We start from the raw sequence: 23469 nt of genomic DNA, 5'->3' as shown, positions 1-23469 counted from the left end.
AGTGTTGTGTTTCACTATTTTGTGGAGGGGAGGGGGTCACTGCAAATTGCTCTGGATTAGAAAGCAGCTCATTATTCCTCCAACAGCTGTTAAAAACTTGTTGATTTGACACAAGTACGAAAGTTGCAAGATTTGTCCTCCCATATTTTTCATGATAGAATCACAAGCATTTACTGTACAGTGGTACCTTGGGTTAAGGACTTAATTCGTTCCGGAGGTCCGTTCTTAACCTGAAACTGTTCTTAACCTGAAGCACCACTTTAGCTAATAGGGCCTCCCGCTGCCGCCGGAGCACAATTTCTGTTCTCATCCTGAAGCAAAGTTCTTAACCTGAGGTACTATTTCTAGGTTAGCGGAGTCTGTAACCTGAAGCGTATGTAACCCGAGGGACCACTGTATATAGAATTGGAAAGCAAAAGGCTTCAGCTTTTTTTTTGAAAAAACACAAAATGCCAAGGAAGTCTGATAGTTACACTTGTTGCTTACATTTCTATAATATACTTAAACACTCAGGGCCACTTACAATCCTGGGTCTTTTGGGGGTAAAGGGTAACAATAAAATTAGATGTGTGAGAATCTAAATAGGCCAAAAAGAAAAGAAAGAAATTCAAAGCATGAGCAACATGTGCAAGAGCATCTCCCCTCCTTAAATAGATGCTCCCTGACCAGAGCACACATGGGGGATTCCAGTCAAAAGATTATAATTAATTTCAAATGTATCCTCCCACTCCAACTTCACAAGCCTGGAAGAGATTCTAATAAGGTACAATTAGGCTAGTATCTCTCTCTCTCTCTCTCTCTCTCTCTCTCTCTCTCTCTCTCTCTCTCTCACACACACACACACACACACCCCTTCATGCATGAGTGAAACCAGATGCTGCTTTCTAAGATGATAAAGCTTGTATTTTATGAGATGTTCACACAAATGCCACTTTAAATTATGAACATGTTCTTTCAAGTAAAAAACAGTTTCTATAGCCAGAAATAAGGACATGACAGCATACATGTTATCTTTCCAGCACGCGTCCAAGCAGTGTTTCAGTCTCACTCAATTATTTGCTGCTACAAAAGGATCAATAATTACTGCCAGGCCCAAAGACTGAAAGCCACACATATATTAACTCTCTGCTGCAGCACAGATAGTGCTACCAAGCACACCAGGTGGACTGCAGGCAAGGCCAACTGTGCCATGTTATGAGTGCATTTCCCAACACCAGTACATTACAATGGCTAGCCAGGTTTGCTCCATCCCAATATTGCAAGAATACTGTACATCACAACATTAACAAACTGAAGAACCCTCTTTTCAGGGGGCGGCTCAGAACCTCAAGATCTATTGCCCTGGTCAGCATATTTTACAAAATGTTTTTTAAAGACATTTAAACAGAGCAAGGGCTTCAAGACCAGCCATATTGGCACTGTTCACTGAAACACTCACAGGCAAGCCAAGACACCAAAAAAAAGGCTCTTTAACACCCTCATTCCCGGCGTGGACAGCAGCAGAGGACTGGGTGGAGGCCTCGTCTTGCAATGTGCATTTGCTTACAGCGGTGAAGGGTTTATGAATCCTGCTGCTGACTCTCACTTTGCGCAATTCTCCCTGGGTGCTGGTTCCTCTGTGCAGACACAGCAAGCAGCTTAAGAGCACCAAGGGAGAGTTCTGTTAAAGCCTATGTTGCTGTTCACACCAGGAATGAATATATTAAAGAACCCTTTGTCTGATGTCAGTGTGGCTCTGGGGCATACGGAGTGTGTGGATCTTAGGGACAAATGAGATATCCTGAGGGCTCCAATGGAGAGCCTCCAGCCCATGGGCTCAATTAAGTCTACCGGGCCATTTCAGCTGGGCTTACCTGCCCAACACTAAACATCATATGAGTTACAGCCAAAAGGGGGTTTCGGGCATTGTCCATCAGCTGCCTGTCAGGATGGGCTGTGCATAGCACTCTGCAAGCCCTGACATTCAACTGATAAGTCTGTGCTTTGCAGGCTGTGCTTCTGCCCACAGTCTGATTTCAAACCATGCAGGCAAAAACGGGTCACCCAATGTCACTGTGGGCACGAGAGGTGCAGGAAGATAATGGTCTGGCCAGCCAGCCCCATCCAGCTCCCCAGCCCTGCCTTACAGGATGGATTATTGGTTAATAAGATTTCCCTCACATCCACAGGAACTTTTTATGAGCTGGCTTACCATATATTGAGAGAACAATCACAGTAGTTGTGTACAGAACAGTGGAGAACAGACTAGTTTGCTTCTTTCCCATTTATTTATTTACTGGCATTAAGTCTTCCCTGCCCCACCCTTTTCGTTCCTCCCTCTACAACATCTCCCCTCAATGTCAAAGTGCATTTACTTTTAAGGTATGAGTTTTTAAAATAATTTTGGCTGATATTCCCTCAGTCTAGCCAAGCGGAGCTGACCCTGCTTTCCCCCCTCAGTTTTCCAGGTACAGGTGACCTCTCGATTCCAACACCGCAGCAAGAGACTTGGGCAACGGTTTCTAGGGATGAGAAAAGAACCCTGAGGCAAAAATGATGGCTTTTTCTTTAGCAAGTCCTAAGACCAGTGTTCAGCAGCTTATAAGGCTCCTGGGATCTTCTGTGGCGGGAGGCCTTCCTCGATCCAGAGGGAAGGGGACGGGCCGCTGTGTAGCATTCGCCGGTGAATCCGTCGCAATCGCAACAGGTACAGCAGGATGGACAGCAGCACAACAAAGAAGCAGGCAAAGAATAGGTAATGGTTGTAAACAAAGGAGAAGCTGCGCCAATGGGAGTGATTGCCTCGGAAATTCTCCTGCTGGATGTCCCTGGGAAAACAGAACAAAATTATTAGCGTGAAAGAAATCTTACAGCAACCCACACCTCAGCAAGTCAGCCTCTGCAAGGGTGGGAGAGATGCCAGAAGAAAGCTGAGAGGGCAACTGAGGAATATGCTGATTTTCAAGTGGGAAGAGCCCCAACTCCTAAACTATCCCTTAGAACTTTATGGGGGGGGGGAGTTGTGATGTCAGCGGCTGTAACACTAATGTCATCTTCCTCTTAGACCAATTCCTTTCATCCTCTCAAACCTATCTGAATGCCTAGCAACCCAACAGCAAAGGCTGCTGTGCTGGTCTCAAGGAACAGGGCACACAGAGGTGAACAACAACTAGTGTTTACCATCCCATTCGTCCTCTATTCCCACCATGTGGTGGGCAACTCACTAGCTCTACATGATGCTCAGAAAGCATCACAGATGCAAAGTTTTCTGGAGAAAATTATCCACTGAAAGGGTTGTGACTGGTGACTGGCTCTTTTTGAACACCACACTTAAGAAAAGCGAAGCCATACCTCAAAGGCAAAAATCGTGTTCGATAGAGAATGGCCCCCAACGTCCATTGCACCTCTTTGTCATAGACCTGCAGTGCAGTTTTTAAGTTGCCATAGTTTACAGGAAAAGAGAAACCGTTGTGAAACACTTCATACATCCAGGCTGACTTAAAGCATTGATACCTACAAAGAATAAACATTAAGAAGTCAACTTCTGCTGTTTTTAAACAGAAGCAGAACTCGTTAAGACATAAAAAGAACAGCCTAAAAAGAATAACTGAATTCCCTTGGTCTTGTGCATTTACATATAATTGCATATTCAAGGGCACACTTTTTACTTAAACTTACACAGACATTCTCTAGATTGCAGCCAACAAATGAGGCGCTTATATGGAATAGATTATTAAGTTTTGCTATGACAGAGGGAGTGCATCTGCTCCAGCAGGCTTGAACATTAAACCCAAGAGATAAAAAGGTGGGATGAAAGCTTAGGTATTGGCTACTTTAACAAGCCTTTCTCATGTTAATTTTCTGTAATTAATAGACAGCATTATTGGACTTTCCAGGAATAGATAAGGTAAAAGGTAAAGGACCCCTGGATGGTTAAGCCCAGTCAAAGGCGACTGTGGGGTGGGGCGCTCATCCCGCTTCAGGCCGAGGGAGTCGGCATTGTCCACAGACAGCTTTCCGGGTCATGTGGCCAGAATGACTAAACTGCTTCTGGCGCAACGGTGTATCGGAAGCCAGAGTGCACGGAAACGCTGTCTACCTTCCTGCCACAGTGGTACCTATTTATCTACTTGCACTGGCGTGCTTTCGAACTGCTAGGTTGGCAGAAGCTGGGACAGAGCAACGGGAGCTCACCCCGTCCCGTGGATTCAAACCACTGACCTTCTGATCAGCAAGCCCAAGAGGCCCAGTGGTTTAGACCACAGTGCTACCCACTCCATTTTTCCAGGAATAGCAGCATTTAACAGATCTGGCACTGCGGATCCGAAAAGTATAAACCTTTTTCACTAATCAGTCACCTTCGGGAACACTAAGATATGATTCATAAACTCACTGGATCATTACTCTCCTCCCAAGATGGAGGACGTCCCCTCACTACTCCTCCAACATGGAGGTAAGAGCTTGTGTGAACCACCAGGTGCGCAATGTGATTTTATGGAAGCCCAGCTTATGTGGGGGAAGACCGAAGTTCACGGATCAGGCATTTGCATTACAGTCATACCTCATGTTGTGTTCCACTCATTACCGACTTTCATCTTATGAACGCGGCAAACCTGTAAGTGTATACTTCCAGGTTTGCCGCCCGCGCATGCGCAGAAGCAATCTTCGTGCATGCACAGAAGTATTTGATTGCGCTGTGCACATGCGCAGAAGAGGCGCTCAAGTTGTGGACTTTTCGGGGTGCGAACAGCAACTAGAGGTACCACTGTACTAAGCGGCTTGTGTAGGAGGTCAGCCCCATTGTGGGGTGGGTCTCTCTCCTCCACCACATGGGAACTGCAACAGTCCTAGTGGTTGTTTGCACTAGAACTCTGTTATACGAAATAGCTATAAACGTATAGCATTGCTTATGAAACTGTACTCGGTACTCAACCACAGTTCCAAAAAACTCTGCAGTTTATGACTAGTAGTTCAGATGGCAAGAATGAATGCTTCTGGGCCTCCTTGAAGTGTTTCCTTCTAGGAACTACTGGTGCAATTTGTTCTCGGCTCTTCTCTCCCCAGGAAGGATGCTCAAGCAGATCCAGCTATGAGAGAATATGAACACTCACTTCAATCGATGAAGGTCTGCATGCGAGGCATAAAGACCACGGTCCAAACGTTCCCTTAGGACTGACCACTTTGTTGCACAATAATCCTGAAAAAGAAACACAAAGAATGTAAATATCTACATTTTGAAGGCAATGTGAAAATATTATATAGAAAATATTATACATTTTTGGAGGCAAGGAATGTAATGAAATATTGGGGGCTAAGAAAATTGAGGGCTATTGCATTAACCAGAGAAGCAGCGCAGCATATTGGACAGAGTGCCCAACCTCAATTAGGAAGAGCAGGTTCAAATCCCCTCACCATGGGAAAATGCACTATGGTCCAGTCACCGTCTCTCATCCTGACCAACCCCAACATTATTGCAAGGATAAAATAGAACGGTAGGGAGATATTTCTGTATTTATCTATCCTTTATCTCACAGAATTTTTATCCCAATCATCTACAAATCTCAGGGTTACAAAAACTTAAAAACAGTAATATATCCATATTTAATAAACAAGAGCTGGTAAAAATATGATTAAAACTATTAACATATATCCCAAACTGCCTAAGTACTTAAAACTAACTAGGAGCGGACTAATAATCCCCCAAATGTCTGTGCAATCAAACGGGTATTTGTCAGGCACCAAAATGCCAAATGTGTCTGGCATACTTCATCCACAACTGGGCCACTACCAGAAAAGGCCCTCTCCCATGTCACTACCAAAGCTATTGCCTGTGGTGGTGGGACAACAAAAAGGGCCTCTCTGCCTTGGTCTAAGGAACTGGGGTGGCTAATTAAGGGAGATGCATTATTTCAGATATCTGAGCTCACCAGAAGATGGACCTAAAGATTAACAACATTTTATACAGCAATTTTACATGCAAATTGCTTCATAATCAGTGGTTCTTGAAGCCACTCTACAATGTTGTTAGCTTTTTTTCAAATACACTAAAGCATATGGGAGCAAAGTTAGCTAATCTTGGGGGTGGGGCATTCAGAATTTGTGGGGGCAAAGGCAGATTTTAGGCAGCCCTTTATCCCTTCTGCCAGCCAGCAGGGAAGGGTTGTTACACAGTATAGTGCTCACTGTGTTCAGAGGATAAAATTAAAGATAATCCTTTTCAAAACTCTTTAAAAAAGCAGCATGCAATAAAGAGGAGTCAAACATGAATGCCCCTCCCTGCTTAGGGCCAAGCCCAACAAAAAGTAATGCACCTCCATCCACTTACAATGAGACTTAAATATGTATGAAGAGCTTCCAGGAATGAAACAGGGTGGGGGTTATAACAGGAACACATTCAAGGGAGAAACAGGTTCTCTAAATAAAAAGAAAAGTGTCAATTGGGCTCAAATAAAAATTTAGCACCTTTTTAAAGAACTTGCTTCTCCCTTGTCAGTATGAGCTTGCAGAGCCTACTAGCTCAAAATTACATCTCTTTCCATCTCCACCACCCATCTCTGCTCCACCACTATGAGCAACTGCACTATCCCTCACCCAGGCTCCCTCCAGCCACTCTTCATGCCCAAACCTCTTCCCCAGTTTGATCACAGTTAACTACCACCCCCTGCTGTTCCCTCTCCATGAAACCGAAAATTAAGGAGTTGGCTGGTGAGGATTTTATTGAACATATGCAGGAAATCTGTGTATTGCATGTATATGTCTATACCTCTGGAACCCACCCCGCTACATATCATACAAGCGCTGTCTCTATTGTCCTTTTTGGTACCAACTGAAGACCTTCCTTTTTCAAAAATCCTTTTAAGTGAATATTCCCATCTCAGTTTGTATCTGTATCGGTTAGGAAATCTTTCTTATTGGTGGGTTTATTGTCGATCGCTTTGGGATGTTTCATGGAAAGCAATTCGTAAATGAAATAAATATACCTATATAGCAGAATGTTACCTTAATGATAGAAACTTAGGACTCTCAGAACCAAAACTCTTCAGCATCAATCACAACTCATGTACATGTGTAATAAAGAGTAGCATTAATTTTATTATATTTTGGCTGCCCTCCTTCCAAGGAACTCAGGGTCATATAAAAAGCACGCTCTCTCTCTCTTACACCCCACCACCACCACTGCCAATTTCACTGTCACAACAACCATCTGAGGCTGGTTAGGCTGAGAGAAAAGTGATTGGCCCAAGATCACCAAATTAGCTTTGTGGGTTCACTGAGAAGATGAACCTAGCCCTTGGTCTGACAATCTAGCTGCCCCCTTCACCACCCAAAAGCAGAGGGACCTTTTACCTTTGCAGCTTTAATAAACTTAGCAGCAATGTACTCTCCTCCCATCCGCAATACATCCTCGGTACAGTAATAGAACTCCGAGAAGCCATAGAACTCGCTGTTCTCAAAGTGCACAGGAGGCTGATAAATGCCATTCAAAGAAGTCTGCGTCTCATTTGTCTTATTCATGAAAGGCTGAATAACATCACGGCACAAGTGGAAATCTCCTGTCCCTCGAAGATGCATCTTCTGCCCATTCTGCTGGATTTCATCCTCAGCATCCAAAGGCAGGCAAGGGTCTAAATAGGGGGTGTCAGAAGTCATACCAATCTGTTTGCCTAGAAGCCTGCAAAGAAGATTGAGCAAGTTACATGTGCAGAAACCGTTTACAGGATACCAGATGGCTCTGCCTTGGAGAGTGGTCCCACCCAGCGCTGTGTCAGGTGGGCAGGCACAAACTGGGGAAAGCAACACAATGGCAAAATCTGTGACTTCTAGTCGGCCTGTGGTGGTCAATGCAGGATGCAACTACAACATCCTTAATGGAGGACCATTCCACCTGTGCTTAACATCCCTGACAGACAACCATCCCACCCGTGAAGGAGGGCCCACCGCTCCCATGAGAAAGCATTTTCTAATGTTCCTCTTGTGGATACGCGATCGGGACGCTGGTCAGCAGGGCTTGCTGGCAGTCCAGAGGGTGGTAACATGAGAACAGGGTCTTTTCTGTGGTGGCTCCCCGCTTCTGGACTGCTCTCTCCAGGGAGACTCACCTGGCACCTTCATGGCATATTTAAGCACTAGGCAAAAGCATTTCTCTATAACCAGGCCTTTGGCTGAGTAAACATTATACAGCCTTTTAAATCTGTTTGTGGGAGAGGGGTTATTGGTTTGTTTTTGTTTGTTATGTATTTTGTGTTCTCATTTTGTGAACCGCCCTGTGAAGGGCAGTATATACAAACTGAGTAAAGGGCAATATTAATCATAATGATGGCTGGGAGATAAGTCAAATAAGGAAGGGCTGTGGAGACACATAGCAGTTAAGAGTGAGGCTTCCAAGTTCCTTGGAACTGAGGTGTGAGGAAAGGGGTGGGGGCAGAACCAGCCTGACTGGAGTTCCAGTTGAGCCAAAGCCCTACAGGGAGAGGGTGCTGGGAAGGAGCTTATAGAATCATAGTATTGTAGAATTGGAAGGGACCTTCATGGTCATCTAGTCCAACCCCCTGCAATTCAGGAATCTCAACTAAAGCATCCACCTTCTGCTTAGCAATCTCTAATGAAGAAGAGTCCACCACCTTCTGAGAACGTCTGTCCCACTGTCAAATAGCTCTTACCTACATGATTATTGCAACCATCTGAAGATGTGCCCATCTCACTGGGGAAGATTTAAATGTTGACATGTATAGGAGGGAAATCATTTGGATCTGGAAATCAAGTTAATTATAGAATATTACCTGTTTCTAAATACTGTGGTGGTAAATATGCTGTCTGCATATCTCTGCCGGGCAGCATTTCCACCAAAGCCGAGGAAAGTTGCCACATAAACTCGGTACACATGTTCAGTTTGGTGAGCATCGCACCCTAGATTAAACTCTGCAAGTAGGTTCTTGGCCACCTCCTCCTGCAGATCCCAAAACACGAGATTAAAGAGGCATGAACAGCTCTGCTTTGTGTTGTGTAACACTTAACTCTGAATATAGGGAAGTTATTTCAAATCTGCAGCTCTCTAAACATTTTCACAAGAACTTTCTCTAGAGGAACTCTTTGTGCTTAATACCCAAGTGTCAAAACGGGGGACCTCCAGATGCAGTTGGACTACAACTCCCATCATGTCTGGCAATCAGGCATGCTGGTTGGGGCTGATAGGAGTTGCAGTTGATTAACATTTAGAGAGCACCACATTGGGTACCCCTTGCTAAAGAAAGTGGCACCAACAACCAAAACTCTGCTAGTTGACCAAATCTGCACAATTTATGATCCAAACTGATTGCAGCCACCCATGGGGGAACTGTGCATGTTCTTATATTCACCCGTTAACTCTTGCCTCTTCTTTTCCTTCCCTCCCTTTGACATCTTTACCACATATCAAGTATAAATTACTGAAGGCAAGGGGCAGATATATTAACTTCTGAATGCCCTGGAATTATTACTCCCTCCATGGGACAGAGAAATCTTTGAGGAACATGCATTGGGGGCAAAAGAAACATAACCTGGCGCAAACACCACTTAATAGCCCTAGAGGTTAGTCTCTAGAGCAAAGTCCAGCAAAACCTCCTTTCCTGAATTACTTTTGAAATTACTACAGAGACTATTTCTACAGAGGCATTCTCTGTCTGTTGGTTAAAATGTTCACGTGAAATATGACCTGCCAGTTGGCTTAAGAGGACACATCATTAAGAGGCTGAAAACAAATAAAGGATGAAGCGTGTTTAAGTAATTTATCAAATAAAGTTATCTACAGCTGGGAGGTTCTCCATTTCTGAGAGGTTTTCATTTTATTGTGATCTATTTTCAACCCTCCATCTCACTGATTAATGTGTTGCTTGAAAAGTGGAGCTACATGGCTGCCTATGGGACTGAAATGTTAGGAATGCACTGCTTGACTCTTAAGATAGGCAAAAACCGTGTGGATTTCTGAGAGTGCACCGTGGATGCTGAATTTTAAACTATTTTAAAGCACATACCAATAACAAACTTAGTTGGTCTCTAAGCTGCTACTGGAAGGAATTTTTTTTTAATTTTTTATTTTAAACCATTAACTGTCAATGTCATGCAGCAATTATTCCATAAGCAACTGTTAGAAATTAAAGTGGAGGTGAGTAAAATGGTTTTAAAAATTGTATTGTGTAAAGCCGAAGCTGGAGAAGTTATAGAATACTTGGAGAAAATGCTGATGGAGAACTGCCAGAAAAGGAGAACGGAATGGTAAAATTGGAGACAATAGAGGATGAAATCCAGAGAACATCCACACAGATGCCTGAAGGAGTAAATAGCCAAATGCTGGAGTTATGATGTTGGAGGAGGTGCTGGTGTGCATAGATGGAGAGACCAAGAAATATCCTGAACTAGAAGAGATAGTGTTGAGAACGAAAGGACTGTGCGTATAATTTTGATTGAAACTGGAAGAAAAAGCTACTACGTCTCCTGCAACATTTTTGGAAAAAGAATGGAAGAGGAGAAAAATTCTATTAAAAAAAAAGGATTGACAACCAATAGCTACAAGGAAAAGGGGTTTGGAAGATATGAATTTGGGAGTGGATTAATGACCATATAAGAACTAAATAATTATAGACTGTTGTGTTAATACATAACCATAGTGAAGAAATTCTGGAAGGAATAAGGACTGAATGTTTCTTAAAATTGGAGGGAACGTTGTTATGTTGGACTGGAGGAGGACTATTGTTGACTCTTACAGATAATAATAATCGAAGAACCTCCTTTGGACTTCTTGCAGCGAAAGAAATGAACAGAAGAGTCCCAGATGGAAAACTAGAAAAAAGCACCTAGCAGAGGAAGGAACAGCTGGATACTACTCTAGATTGAACATTTGACTGTTTTGAAGAACTATTGTATATATACCTGACAGATGGATAGTTGGAAGTCCTTTTTATCTACTTTTTATTTTTCATTTCCACTTTATTCTTTTCTTTAATATTCTTATTTGTTTTCTTTCCTTTTTCTTTCTGCTTTGCTTTGGTCTTTTGTATTATTTGTGGCTCTCTATTCAGGGTTAAAGAGGGGGTAACATGCTGATGAAGGTTACTGATAACTGACAAAAGAACCTGCATGAGGCAGGGAAGAGAATCTCCCAGGTGAGAGCTAGGATGGTTCACCTGTCTCTGTGTGTGACAAGTTAAGATTTATCTGTGAAAGAGGACTTTGAATTCTTTTTTCTTTCTTTTTTATGTTTATGTTTTTGTTTAGATTAGTTGGTTTTTATTGCAATGTATTAGGAAAGGTCTGAATAAAACTTTATAAAAACAAACCAACAAACCAAAATAAGTAACACCCACAATCCATATACCACCGCATATTCCCACCAGAAGTGTCACAATTCAATGGCACAATTCAAAATGGGGGTTAAACACCAGGAAAAGTTAACAATTGTGTAGCATAATTCAAGGACATTTGTATTAAACTGACTGATGAAATGAATCATGTACAGGCAGACTGCTTAGCTGATGGACATCAAGATGCAACTTCCTCTTGTCTTGGGGTGAAGATGTCACGTAGTGAAGCACAGAACTCATAACACGCAAAAGAAAAAGAATCAATGGTATATGGATTAAAACACAGGAAAAAAACAAAAGGAAAAGAAGGAAAAGTTGTACAGATAATAACCTGCTGTGAAGAGGCAAAGCTTACAGTTTTAGGGACTTCGTATGCTATTTGAGTTGACACACCACCCATGTCAAGTATACCCACAGTCCTCTTTCGAAGAATGGCTTCCGTGTTTTCACTGCCAGGAATATGCACCTCCACTACAGCATCATCCTCTGAAAGACAAGACAGGAAGGATGTTGAGATGTGGGGGCAAACCCTTCTGAGGATCTGAATTTCAAACATTTGCACTGCCATTGCTTGGTACAATGTAGAAATGGCAATCCTGCAATGGCAGCCTAATGCCAAGAGTTTGCTAGGCTGCAGAGTTGACAAAAACATGCAATTCTTGGTATAACACTCTTGAGGAGGACTCTTGGTAAGCTCTCTGATCATAGTGCCCCAATAATCCCACATCACAGCCATAATGACAAGAGTCCTGGAAGGTAATAGGAAAGTTAGCTTGTGGTGGGAGAAAATATGTGCTATATTTTAACAGTATTAGGAAAGAAGTTTGGAGTAAAACAGGAAACGCTGCAATGACATTCTAAAGTAGGCATATTTAGAATGCCTTGTATATTATTTTCAGAAATGGTAACACAGAGCTGGGAAAGATACAGAAAATAGCAATGAAAATAATACAGTATGGGGTTGAAGCACTTATTCAAAGTCTCCTCCATACCTCTCAAAAGCTAATGTTTTTGGGACTTCCTGGTGCATGTGTGTACACACACACACACACACACACACACAATGCCTTGTTAAAACTTCTGTAGCTGAAAATATTTAGGGTATTGTTTTATGCCTTCTGTTCTCTAATAAGACACACATATTTTTAGACTCTATATCTTTATTATGGATCAGAATCCACCAAGCACAGCTGCTGATCAACTTTCATTCACAGCTGCTGCAGGATATTGTCCACTAGCAACAGCCATCGGACCATCAACACCATTTCTCCCTTTGGTAGGCTACATAGAGTGCTATTAAGACACTTGCCATCATCGGTATGCTCAAATCTTCCAAGGACAAAGTTGATTCCAATCCATGCATATACTCCTAGAAAATTTAAGAGAACAATTTTAAGTATTAAAAGTTATCGGGCTGCACCTTTAAAAATAGTAAACTTAATTAAAACAGTATTATAACAAGGGCCCAACGAGACTTGCCCTTGCCCAGTCACTTTCACCCCGGGAAACCAGATCTTTACCACTGAATCAGAGCAAATGCCAATCAGGTTTACTCTGGATTGATGTTTGCTGCAATTTATTGCTAAAGAGCGGGTTTTCTGGAGGAAAATGGCAGGGCAAGGGTAAAACTGCATTCTAGGCACTGGACAACTACAAGTCTGGATGAGCCCCAATAAACTTGAGTTGTATGGAAAACTACTTTCCTTTTAAAAGAATTAATCCAGACATGCTACTTCTCAGGTACATGGGTAAAAAAAAGAAAAACAACAATTCCTCACTGCCCACAATGATGTGTGAAATAAACAGAAAATTCCAGCCTCTCCAAGACCTTCTAAAAATCTATGTACAGTTGTACCTTGGCTCTTGAACAGAATGCATTCCAGGAGTCCATTTGACTCCCGGAACAGTTAAAAAATCAAGGCAAGGCTTCCGATTGGCTGCAGGAGCGGAAGCAACGCCAGACATTCAGCTTCTGAAAATCATTTGAAAATGGGAACACTCACTTTCAGGTTTCGATCATTCGGGAGCTGATTTGTTCGGGAGCCAATGCGTTTGAGAGGTATGACTGTACTGTAGTATGAAAGTGCTCTGCCCAGCAATTCCAAATGTTGCCACCAGAGTGTGCTCTTGCAGCTTTATAGTAAAGGTAAAGGGACCTCTGACCATTAGGTCCAGTTGTGACCGACTCTGGGGTTGTGGCGCTCATCTTGCTTTACTGGCCGAGGGAGCTGGCGTACAGCTTCCGGGTCATGTGGCCAGCGGGACTAAGCCGCTTCTGGCAAACCAGAGCAGCGCACAGAAACGCCGTTTACCTTCCCGCCAGAGCGATACCTATTTATCTACTTGCACTTTGACGTGCTTTCGAACTGCTAGGTTGGCAGGAGCTGGGACTGAAAAACGGGAGCTCACCCCATCGCGGGGGATTCGAACCGCCGACCTTCTGATTGGCAAGTCCTAGGCTCAGTGGTTTAACCCACAGCGCCACCCGCGTCCCTCCAGCTTTATAACACCTATAAATAACAGAACACAATGGCTTAGCTAAAACAGGCGTGGGGACTCTGTGGCCCTCTAGATGTTGTTGGGACTCCAATTTCCATCATCCCCAGAAGAATGATAGGAGTTGTAGTGCAACATCTTCTCGAGGGCCACAAGGCACAGGAACTATGATGAGGGGAAAGAGGTGTATTGCTGGAAAAATCAAACAAGGGATAAAGAAAGGCTTACAAAAAAATAAAGATTCCAGTACCTGTGATGTGTGCAGAGAATTAAGCAGTCAGCTAAGCAGACAAAGAAACACCTGATGACTTATTTATGTTTTTCATCAAGTTTTTATGCCAATTTTCTTCTTGCATTTTGTACGCTGCCTTGATTTTTTTTTAAAAAATCCAAATATAGAATATAAATATATAAAATTAAAAAATAAGAGAAATCTAAGGATGCTACAAGAAATACAGGTGAGTTTCAAAAAGTGCATTTCACACTATGTAATTGTATTTGAAAATAATGGAGGGGTGTGGGGGTAAACAGTGTATGGTTATTCAAAGACATTTAAAGGTAAAAGGACCCCTGACCGTTAAGTCCAGTTGCAGACAACTCTGGGGTTGTGGTGCTCATCTCGCTTTACTGGCTGAGGGAGCCGGCGTTTGTCCACAGACCACAGACAGCTTCCGGGTCATGTGGCCAGCATGACTAAGACGCTTCTGGCGAACCAGAGCAGCACACAGAAACACTGTTTACCTTCCCACTGGAGCAGTACCTATTTATCTACTTGCACTTGACGTGCTTTTGAATTGCAAGAGCTGGGACCAAGCAACAGGAGCTCACCCCATCGTGGGGATTTGAACAGCCGACCTTCTGATTGGCAAGCCCTAGGCTCTGTGGTTTAGACCACAGCGCCACCCACATCACATTTAGAATCTGCTTTATTCAGATCAACTGTTGACATTCCACTGATGAATCTCCAATAAAGCCCTTTCTCAGCATCTCTCGATACTGCACAAATCCAGCTGATTTTACTCTTATATCATGCAGGGAAGACTTCTCATCTATTCATTCTCCTTCCCACCAAATATATTCTACCTAAAAAACCAACCACCAAACTAACACCCTCAAACTCCCTAACCCTGCTACATCCCTGGATATTTTTTTAAATTTATAGTAGAGAGGAAATGTAGCAATCTAAGGAGCCCCTGCCCCTTCAAAATTAACTTCCAATTTGCCTGTGTTTTTTGCTTCTTAAAATTGGAGTGACCTGGTATCGACACAATCTGGTTGTGGGCTAACTAGGTATATAGACATCCTGGAAAGGGACATTGCTCTCCTCATTCTGTGTTGTCATCCACAGCATCTCTTACAATTGTGTTTCTTGTAGCAGTTCTCTGTCACCCACTGAAGGGGACCTGCTCCCTGGACAGACATTCCATCAGTCTAGTGAATGTGGTTTCAAACTTGTCTTTTTCAAAAGCAGTTCCTTACCTTCTTGCTTTCCTGAAATAACCTCAGCATGCGAGTCCGAAAACAGAAAATCAAAATGCACTGGGATATCAGTTAGCAGGTCTTCTAGTATTGCCTTTTGCTGGCTGCAAGATTCCAAATATGTTTAAAATACAAATAGACCCCTAAGATACTCAATTCTCTGTATTAAACTGTAATAGAAAAAAAAGATATTCAGTCACCTCTCTGGTAAGATTCTCATCCCTGCTGTACAAAGGATATACAGAGGTGTTTCTTTATGTTTTGCACGGGGTACATGTGCAGCAGCAAAGCTCAGAAGTGGGAAAATATAGTCACTGACTTTTTCAGGAGAGGTAGCAAATTCTGAAATGCCTAAAAAAAGCAATGGAAATACATGAGTATATATGTATACAGCAGAAAGTGGGAGAGTCCAACATACAAAAAACCCCTTATTATTTCAAAGAGTTTCTGATTGTAAGAGTTGGAAGCTGAATAACCTGTTTGCTTTTTTGGTGAATTTTCTGGGTAACATTCAGTATGCCAATCCAATTAAAGACAAAATACTGCCTGAGCAAAGGGATCTACTAGCCAGTATAATTCATGTGGCCATAACATTACTACAAAAGTGATTTATTGGTTTTAAAAAAGCCTGTTTCTGGAAAGGTCAAGACTGTTGTTGAAAAAACCCATGATATGTGAGCTGAGATTAGTAACATTATCTAGGCAAAAGGTAAAACACCTTGGCTCCCATGCTACAAAGGTTGTATTATAATAGACCTTGGAATATGTTTTATTAGAGCATAAAAGGCATATATAACTGGAGTCCATATAACAGCCATGCAACCAAATGGAGCAGAAAGGGCCCAAGATGTCAAATAATCATTCCATCTATTTGAAGGGAGGCATACACAGTATGTTTGAATGCCAGGGAAAAGGCCATATTACAGGTACTTGAATGATGCATCTTTCAATTTATGTGTCAGGAAAAGTATACGGCTTGAAGTTTAATATGGCATCCTGAAGTTTGCACTTTGAATAGAACTGGTCCACAGATTCCAGATCCTTAAAAGCATTTCACTCATTCTGGAAAACAGGACATTTCATAGGTGGTTTTTTTAAGTGTTCTCCAATTTTTTCTCCCCCCCCCCCTCAAATTGGAAGTAAGTTTCACTAAACATCTTGTGCCTGAGTAAAAATGCCTAAGGGTATTCCCTGTAAATTTCATAAATATGCCAAATAGCATAATTTCACATGCTATATTAGCATTTTAGGCTACAGCAGTATTTTTTTTAGTAAATATTGCATATAAACACAGTTCATTGATGAAAAGAAAAGTATGACTTGATCATATTTATTCACATAAAAAATAAGGACACTGAACAGATGCCACAGATCGAGTCTGACAACAAATAAAATCTAAACATAACATGTTTATGTTTCTATTTATTCTATTTATATACCACCTTTTTATATATACTCAAGGTAGCTTCCATGAAACAGTCACTGTTAGCTGACGTAACTACCAATAGGTCCTTCCTCAATGAGTTTTTCTAAAGTTATAACCTTCCAGTTTACTGCACAGGCCAACCAGTGCTGAATTTCAAACCACAGGGAAACAACTCTTTGTTTTTATGTTACAATAGCAAGCAGAGCTGTCTGCAGGAATGAGGTGAAGGAGGTTAGAATGAAATCAAAACCCTTGGCTATATGGACTGACTTCCAAGTAAACATGGGCAGAATTGGCCTGCATGTATCATCCCAAGTAAAACAGGGATAAAACACAATGAGACATTTAATAAAATGAAACTGCTACATTTTTATAAATTACCATTCCTTTTAAGACATGCTGCTAAGCTATGGCGGGGAGTTATGGCCTTTTCTCCAATACCTGGTTTAATTTTCATAACCACTGGTTTGCTGTTTTTGTCCCTCATTTGTTTGATGTCCAGCAAATCATGTGGGTTGCCATTGTGCCTCGGCCACCAATACACAAAGATCCTAGATCCACTGCTACCACAGTCCACCATAATACCATAGTTCAACTTGGGATTGTTGGTATCTGTAGCTTCTGTGTCGGTTACTCGAGCAAGATACCTGGAAGAGAGCATCAAAGTGTTGTTTAGCAGCAAATTTCATTGAAACCAGTGGGACTGAGCTTAAAGAGTCAACAAGCATAAGATCTCACTGCAACTTGCATTCAATTTATAGGGACTTAGAAGCACATTTAAAAGCAAAAACAACTGTTACTTGTGTTGGTCTCAGATGTGAACAAACACTTTTGGAATATATATTTTTGTCTTACAGGATGTTCTTACCTGTGCAGCTTTTTGTCCCTGTAGCCATATTTTACAACAGAATAGTACAGCAGGAAAAACGCAGCAGCGAGCAACCCAATGACAATAATCTGCCGTAACGTGGTGTTCAATATTCGTGGACACCCTACTGGGGAAATGCTGAAGTGCCAAGAAGCAGGAAACAGACAAGAAACACTGATCCTGAAATTTAGAAAACAAAAAGATAGCCTGTCTGAAAAGGTGCCTTACTATAGTACACTCACTGACACACAAAGGATCCAGTCACTGGATCCCAAATGTTCTAAGCCAGAAAATATTTCATGGTGAATTTAAGTAGATTGTAAACTCTTCAAATAGATGATTCTGCAGTTTCAAGAACTGAAGGAAGACTCCAAAAGTTACATTACTAACTCTTAATTCCTAGATTTAAAATGCTTCCCTACACTTTGTATGTATTTAGAAGATGTATACCTTGTCCTCCTATCGCAGTCACGATGCTCAATTACAGTAATTCTAAAACATCAATATCATCACTATTGACACTAAAGCAACAATCCAATATTAAGAGCATAGATATGCTTAAGTAGATGAGTAAATGCAAGCTAAGTCTGCATAGCCCCCAATACTGCTATGAACACAAGTAGCTGCCTGGGGACAGAGGAGTGAAGCCACAAGGGTGGAGACTGCTGGGAGGAAGAAGAGATGATCAGGGGATATGGCTTAGTCACACAAAAGTGTATATGTGGTCAGAAATTTCAGCTCCCACAGTGTAGCCTTCTAATACACTGCTATATTCAAGAGTTTGTGTACTGTAGTTTCTGCTGTAAGTCAAGCAGAGTTTATTAGATGACCCTAGGGCAAGCCAAAATCCTCATATCTCAGACTCCAGGACTACAACATGAGGGGTACTACATTTATGGCATAGAGTTGCAGTAATTAGAGATGGAATCTTCAATTCATTCATCAGTTAGATTAATTTAAGCAATTAAATGCATTTTGATTTACTAAAAGATGCCCCAATTTAATCAAGTAGCAGCTTTTCATTTCAGTTTGAATAAAATTACTTTTTAAATTGTGGAAGCAAGTACCACCATTCTTCTTGTGTGAGAAAGGGCAATGCTTCCTTTATGATGCTGCTTGCTACAGGTGTGCAACATTTTTTCAAAGAACACTTTTCCTTTATCACAATCTCTCAAATGCATATCTTATCAATTCATTTTTAAAGCGTTAAGTAGATGACAAACCTGGTAAAATATATTAAAAATAATTTTTATATGTGCTGTTATTTCCAAACACCATTTACCCACTTTTCCAATTTATATGCAATGCCACTGTGAGTCCTTTCCATTTAAGTCAATTTCAAGTACTCACTGCAGAATTCCCATTGGCATCTAGTTGGCCAGTGTGAGAACAGAGTGCTAGAATAGAATGGCCTTTAGTATTCAGCAGAGCTCCTTTTGTGTTTTATATTTCTTCATGACACAAGTGCTGAAAACAAGCAATTGAAATTCAGCACCTTTTGTTATTTATTCATTATTTGTACCTATTTGTATCTTGTATAGTGCAGTATTCAGCTGTAACAGTTTACAGAGGTACCTCGGGTTACAGACGCTTCAGGTTACAGACTCCGCTAACCCAGAAATAGTACCTCAGGTTAAGAACTTTGCTTCAGGATGAGAACAGAAATCGCGCAGCAGCGGCGCAGCAGGCCCCATTGGCTAAAGTGGTGCTTCAGGTTAAGAACAGTTTCAGGCTAAGAACAGACCTCCAGAATGAATTAAGTTCTTAACCTGAGGTAGCACTGTACTTGTTAACAATGTGAGATGTTTTGTCTCCAACTGTACCTTCATCAATAGAAATAGTACAGGAAGTGTCAAAATTAAGGGAGCCCAAAGTCAAATAGACTTTTAAGTCTGTTTCATCCCCATCAAGCACTCAGCATATTCCTTTCACCCCGACAGCATTCAGATACTTACCTACCCATTTCAGAACAGTTTGATCAGGCAAGGTACAGTAAGAGAGACTTCTATTGTCAGCCAAATGTTACAGATTCATAACACACAAACATAATCCCCAGGACCAATGGTACAAATAGGAACTGAAAAGAAAAGATTGCAGTGATATTAAAAAGATGGTACTTTTATTCAGATCCAACATCTGATGAGCACAAAAACTAAACCAATGTAACAAATTATTAGCAATAATCCCTGATCTATATCCTACCCTTCTTTCAAAAAGTACAGGATGCTGTGCATGGGACTGTCCTATTTTAACCACACAACAATGTTGTTAGGCTAAGGATAGTGAAGACCTCTCAGATACATCTTCAACAACTCCATTCACCAAGCCATACTGTGTGAGGGCATGGCAATATGAAATACACGTTCTGAGGTGGTCAATTCATCTCTCATATCTGAAGCAAGTGCACTAGCACAGTTACTCACAAATTGGAGATACAGGCAATTTTATTATTATTAAATTTATATCTCACTCTTCCTTCCGAAGAAGCCAAGGGCTAGCTTACACTACTTCCACTGAAGCTAGCAGAGCAATGTGAGGTTATGTAAACTTCCCACTTAACTAAATGTAGTCTGATGCTTGATGACCTTCCAGCATACATTTGCTGAAATTCATCTTCTGTATCAGTGCAATTTGATGCTGAAGCAAGCAACAAAGCTGCTAGCTTCCAGCTATAAATAACCAGAAGAACACACTGTATTTTAAATAACATTTCAAAACACAAAAACCCACATTATACAATCAAGGCTTTAACTGCAATAAGATTCCAAGTTGTATTACCAAGTTAATCCCTACTTTCTAAACAAAATTTGAAGCAATCAGCACAGTGTGTGTGTGTGTGTAAGGAATATATATAATGATTACAACTTTACAAACTAGAACCTTGAATCAGAAACAAATTGGCTGCTAGCAGATGCAACACTATCACAATATGTTCAAAAAATCCATTTCATGCATGTATGAGAATTGCCTGACATCACTATGACATTAGTTGAAGCATTTTCTTTTGCCCACATTGTTTGATTTCCAATTGCATGGACAAAGGCACATATTTTGATGGTGTCACTCAACACACTGATTGGCAGCACCTGCAAACCTTGCTTTCAGCATAGATCAACTGCACTCAGAAGCTCTGTTTGGGAGCTGCCATGTGGAACAAATCCCAGCAGGCTTGCCTTTGGGGCAACATTTAAAAGGTACCACATACAAAATTTGCCTGGCAAAGAATATTTAGAGGAGAATTTTAAGGCTTCCAACTATTTCTCTGCAACTGTGTTTTACCTGTTCCACACCTGATGTCATATGTGGCATCAGGTACGGGGCAGGTGGGGAAATGGTCTCATGGGCCAGAGGTTTCCCAACATTGTTGAAGGCATTAATGCAGACTCTGCAGTCTTATTATGAGTAATTTCCACTTAACAATTTATGGTTTGAAATGGAACTCCAAGTGTGCGTGTTCCAAATTATGACACCGCAACATGAAGTACTTATAATTACTTACATCTGAAACATTGTGACCTTCCGGCAAACTATACCAGCTATTTAATACAAATTACATATCTTAATAGTTCCATGCAAAGAATGCTGGAAGAAGCCATATCATGCAGAAACTAAACGGAGAATGGAAGAAAAAACAAGATATTAAAATGGGATTTTCATTAAAATCAGCAGATCTGCTTAACTTAAAAACCAAGTTACACTGTCAGTATAATACCCTGTTGCTAGGTTACATTTAACAGCACAATGAAGCAAGTAGATCCCAGACTTGAAAGGATGGGGGCCTATGAGGAAGAAAATATGCAAAAAGGTTCATCTTTCATCTCAGGATTAAAGAATACTTCATTTTTATTACATGTCTGCATGTTATGTAATACATGGGCTCCTGCGCTTTAAGACATTAAGAATTACCTTGGCTGCATCTAACTAAAGTCCCTTGGCTGAGGCATACCTTTGCTAGCCTCTTTTTTTGCTAAGCTAAAAAGCTCCCAATGCTGCAACTTTTCCAACTAGGGGAGCTGATGCAGCAGCTGTATAATATGCCCTTTTCTGCACTTGGTTCTTTCCACGTAACAAGCATGAGATTTTTAGGAAGCTGACGGCTATAGCACAGGGACAGGGGACCTCTAGCCCTCAAGGTGCTGCTGAACCACAACTCCCATAATCCCTCAGTACTGGCTATGGGGCTGATAACAGCCCAACAACATCTGGAGGGTGACAGGATCCAGCCCAGCACACAGTTTCCAATAGCCAGCCAGCTGTGGGAAGCTGCTACACACACTTCATGTTTCACCGCAGTTTATACGAACGCTTCTCTCGGTTTACCCCTTAGACCAGCCTGGCCCGGGACAGCCATTCAAACACAGGACTTTCCTCCTCCGCCGCCGCTGGAACGAGGGGCGCCGTCCGCCACAACGGGGGGGGGGCAGCCACCCATCGCTTCCCGCACGGCTGTCCCGCAGCTCCGCCGCCGAGGCCGTTACCGGCGCGGATCCCACACCAAACCCCCGTTCCCCAAAAAACGGCTCTGAGAGGCTCCTCCCCCGCCGCCTCCCGCCGCCGGAACCTGCCCTTCTTCCTCCCTGGCCTTTTCAGACACGGCGGAAGGGAAGCCCGCGGCGGCGCCACTGGGCGCGAAGGAAGAACCCAGGAGTCCGAGCTGGCCGCACAACATACGCGGGCGCGCTGCCCTTCCTTCCCCTCCCCGCCAAAATTCACCTCAGCCGCTGCCTCTCCGGCTTCTCCGGGCCGCGCGCCGCGCGCCGGGCGCATAGCGACACCTCAGCCATCCTCCACTTCCGGGTCTCGGAGGACCGGGCGTCGGAAGTGACGTCAAATGCGATAGCCGAACGCGGTGGGACGCAAGAGCCGCCTCAACCGTAGAGTTGAAGTATAGAGCAGCGCGCGCGCGGTCGCCTCAGGGTCCCTTTGGGCACACTTCCGGTGTAAACATAGATCTACAACCATAAAGAAAAGGAAGGGGGGAATCTCTTTCATTTATCACATTGATATACCGAGATGGCGACTGGCCACGGGCGCTTCTTTCGCAGGGCATCATGGGAGTCTGGCTCGGCGCAGGGGGTGATGGGACTTTGGCTTTGCCTCCGCTGCTTTAAGCCGTGGATCGGGCCCTGGCGGCTCAGGAACCGAGGAGGAGGAGCAAAGCTTTCCCCGGATGCAAGGCTCCCTTCGAATGCATTTGCCGCAGCCGCAGCTTTCCCTTCCGTGCAGGGATAGGAAGGAATCGACGCGCGAATGCAATTGGGGGAATTTACTTTTTTTTTCAGGAAGGAGGGAAAAAAGAAGGAGGGGACACCCGGATTTGAACCGGGGACCTCTTGATCTGCAGTCAAATGCTCTACCACTGAGCTATATCCCCGGGCCCGTGGGTGCTGAAGAGCTAGTAAGGATAGTTGTGACATCTAGTTCTTCCATCATTTCACTTCTAGCCTCTTCCAGTAATAAACTGATTGGCTGTTGTTGTCGTGGTATTCCCTGGCTAACTATAATCATGCTTAATTTTGTATTCTGCACAATAAGTAAGTGCTTTGCTTTCTTCTGTGTGATGGGGGTAGAGCATTTGACTAAGGAATCCTCCCTCCTCAAGTAAGGCTTTTAAGTCTATATAGAATCTAAAATTACTTGACTGCACTGCTGATCACCCCATAAATAACCCAGTGTTTTCTTTAAAGGACAGTGCTGTAGTGGTGTTGCAGCGTGGGCTGTGAGGAGAACTTAGTCCCCATTCAAAAACAAGTGCCGCCTCATTTTTAGCTGAGAGGTAGAGTGCATACTCCAAGAAGATCATGATGAGAGCAGAGAACTCATTCTTCCTTTGATTTGATTTTGTATTCTGTGTGATAGGTTGGATTATTTTTGTTTATATGTGC

General features: G+C 42.5%; 1 protein-coding gene and 1 non-coding gene across 7 annotated transcripts; both read right to left on the bottom strand.

Annotated features, from left to right (window-relative positions):
- Nucleotides 1-1100: 1100 nt before the first annotated feature.
- On the bottom strand, nucleotides 1101-22412 carry ENTPD4 (ectonucleoside triphosphate diphosphohydrolase 4). 6 transcript variants are annotated; one of them, XM_053366495.1, is made up of 14 exons: nucleotides 22298-22412; nucleotides 21084-21192; nucleotides 19540-19661; nucleotides 17585-17764; nucleotides 17158-17363; nucleotides 15491-15641; nucleotides 15291-15394; nucleotides 12625-12684; nucleotides 11647-11801; nucleotides 8760-8926; nucleotides 7327-7651; nucleotides 5091-5176; nucleotides 3331-3492; nucleotides 1101-2807 (listed from the first exon to the last, which is right to left on the bottom strand). In XM_053366495.1, the coding sequence occupies exons 3-14, from the start codon at nucleotides 19545-19547 to the stop codon at nucleotides 2579-2581; spliced, it is 1833 nt and encodes a 610-aa protein (XP_053222470.1). In that variant the 5' UTR covers nucleotides 19548-19661; nucleotides 21084-21192; nucleotides 22298-22412; the 3' UTR covers nucleotides 1101-2578. The 6 variants fall into 6 exon arrangements, with proteins under 6 accessions (XP_053222470.1, XP_053222472.1, XP_053222474.1 ...); XM_053366497.1 differs by having other exon boundaries at nucleotides 11671-11801; XM_053366499.1 differs by having other exon boundaries at nucleotides 19544-19661.
- A 474-nt stretch (nucleotides 22413-22886) lies between these two features.
- TRNAC-GCA (transfer RNA cysteine (anticodon GCA)) lies at nucleotides 22887-22958 on the bottom strand. Its single transcript has one exon. It is a non-coding gene; the product is annotated as a tRNA-Cys (tRNA).
- Between the last annotated feature and the right edge of the window lie 511 nt (nucleotides 22959-23469).

Source organism: Podarcis raffonei, chromosome 15 (assembly GCF_027172205.1).
Source record: "Podarcis raffonei isolate rPodRaf1 chromosome 15, rPodRaf1.pri, whole genome shotgun sequence".
Taxonomy (NCBI): Eukaryota; Metazoa; Chordata; class Lepidosauria; order Squamata; family Lacertidae; genus Podarcis; species Podarcis raffonei.
The sequence above is the reverse complement of the archived record's forward strand: the minus strand, read 5'-3'. Positions and strand labels throughout refer to the sequence as shown.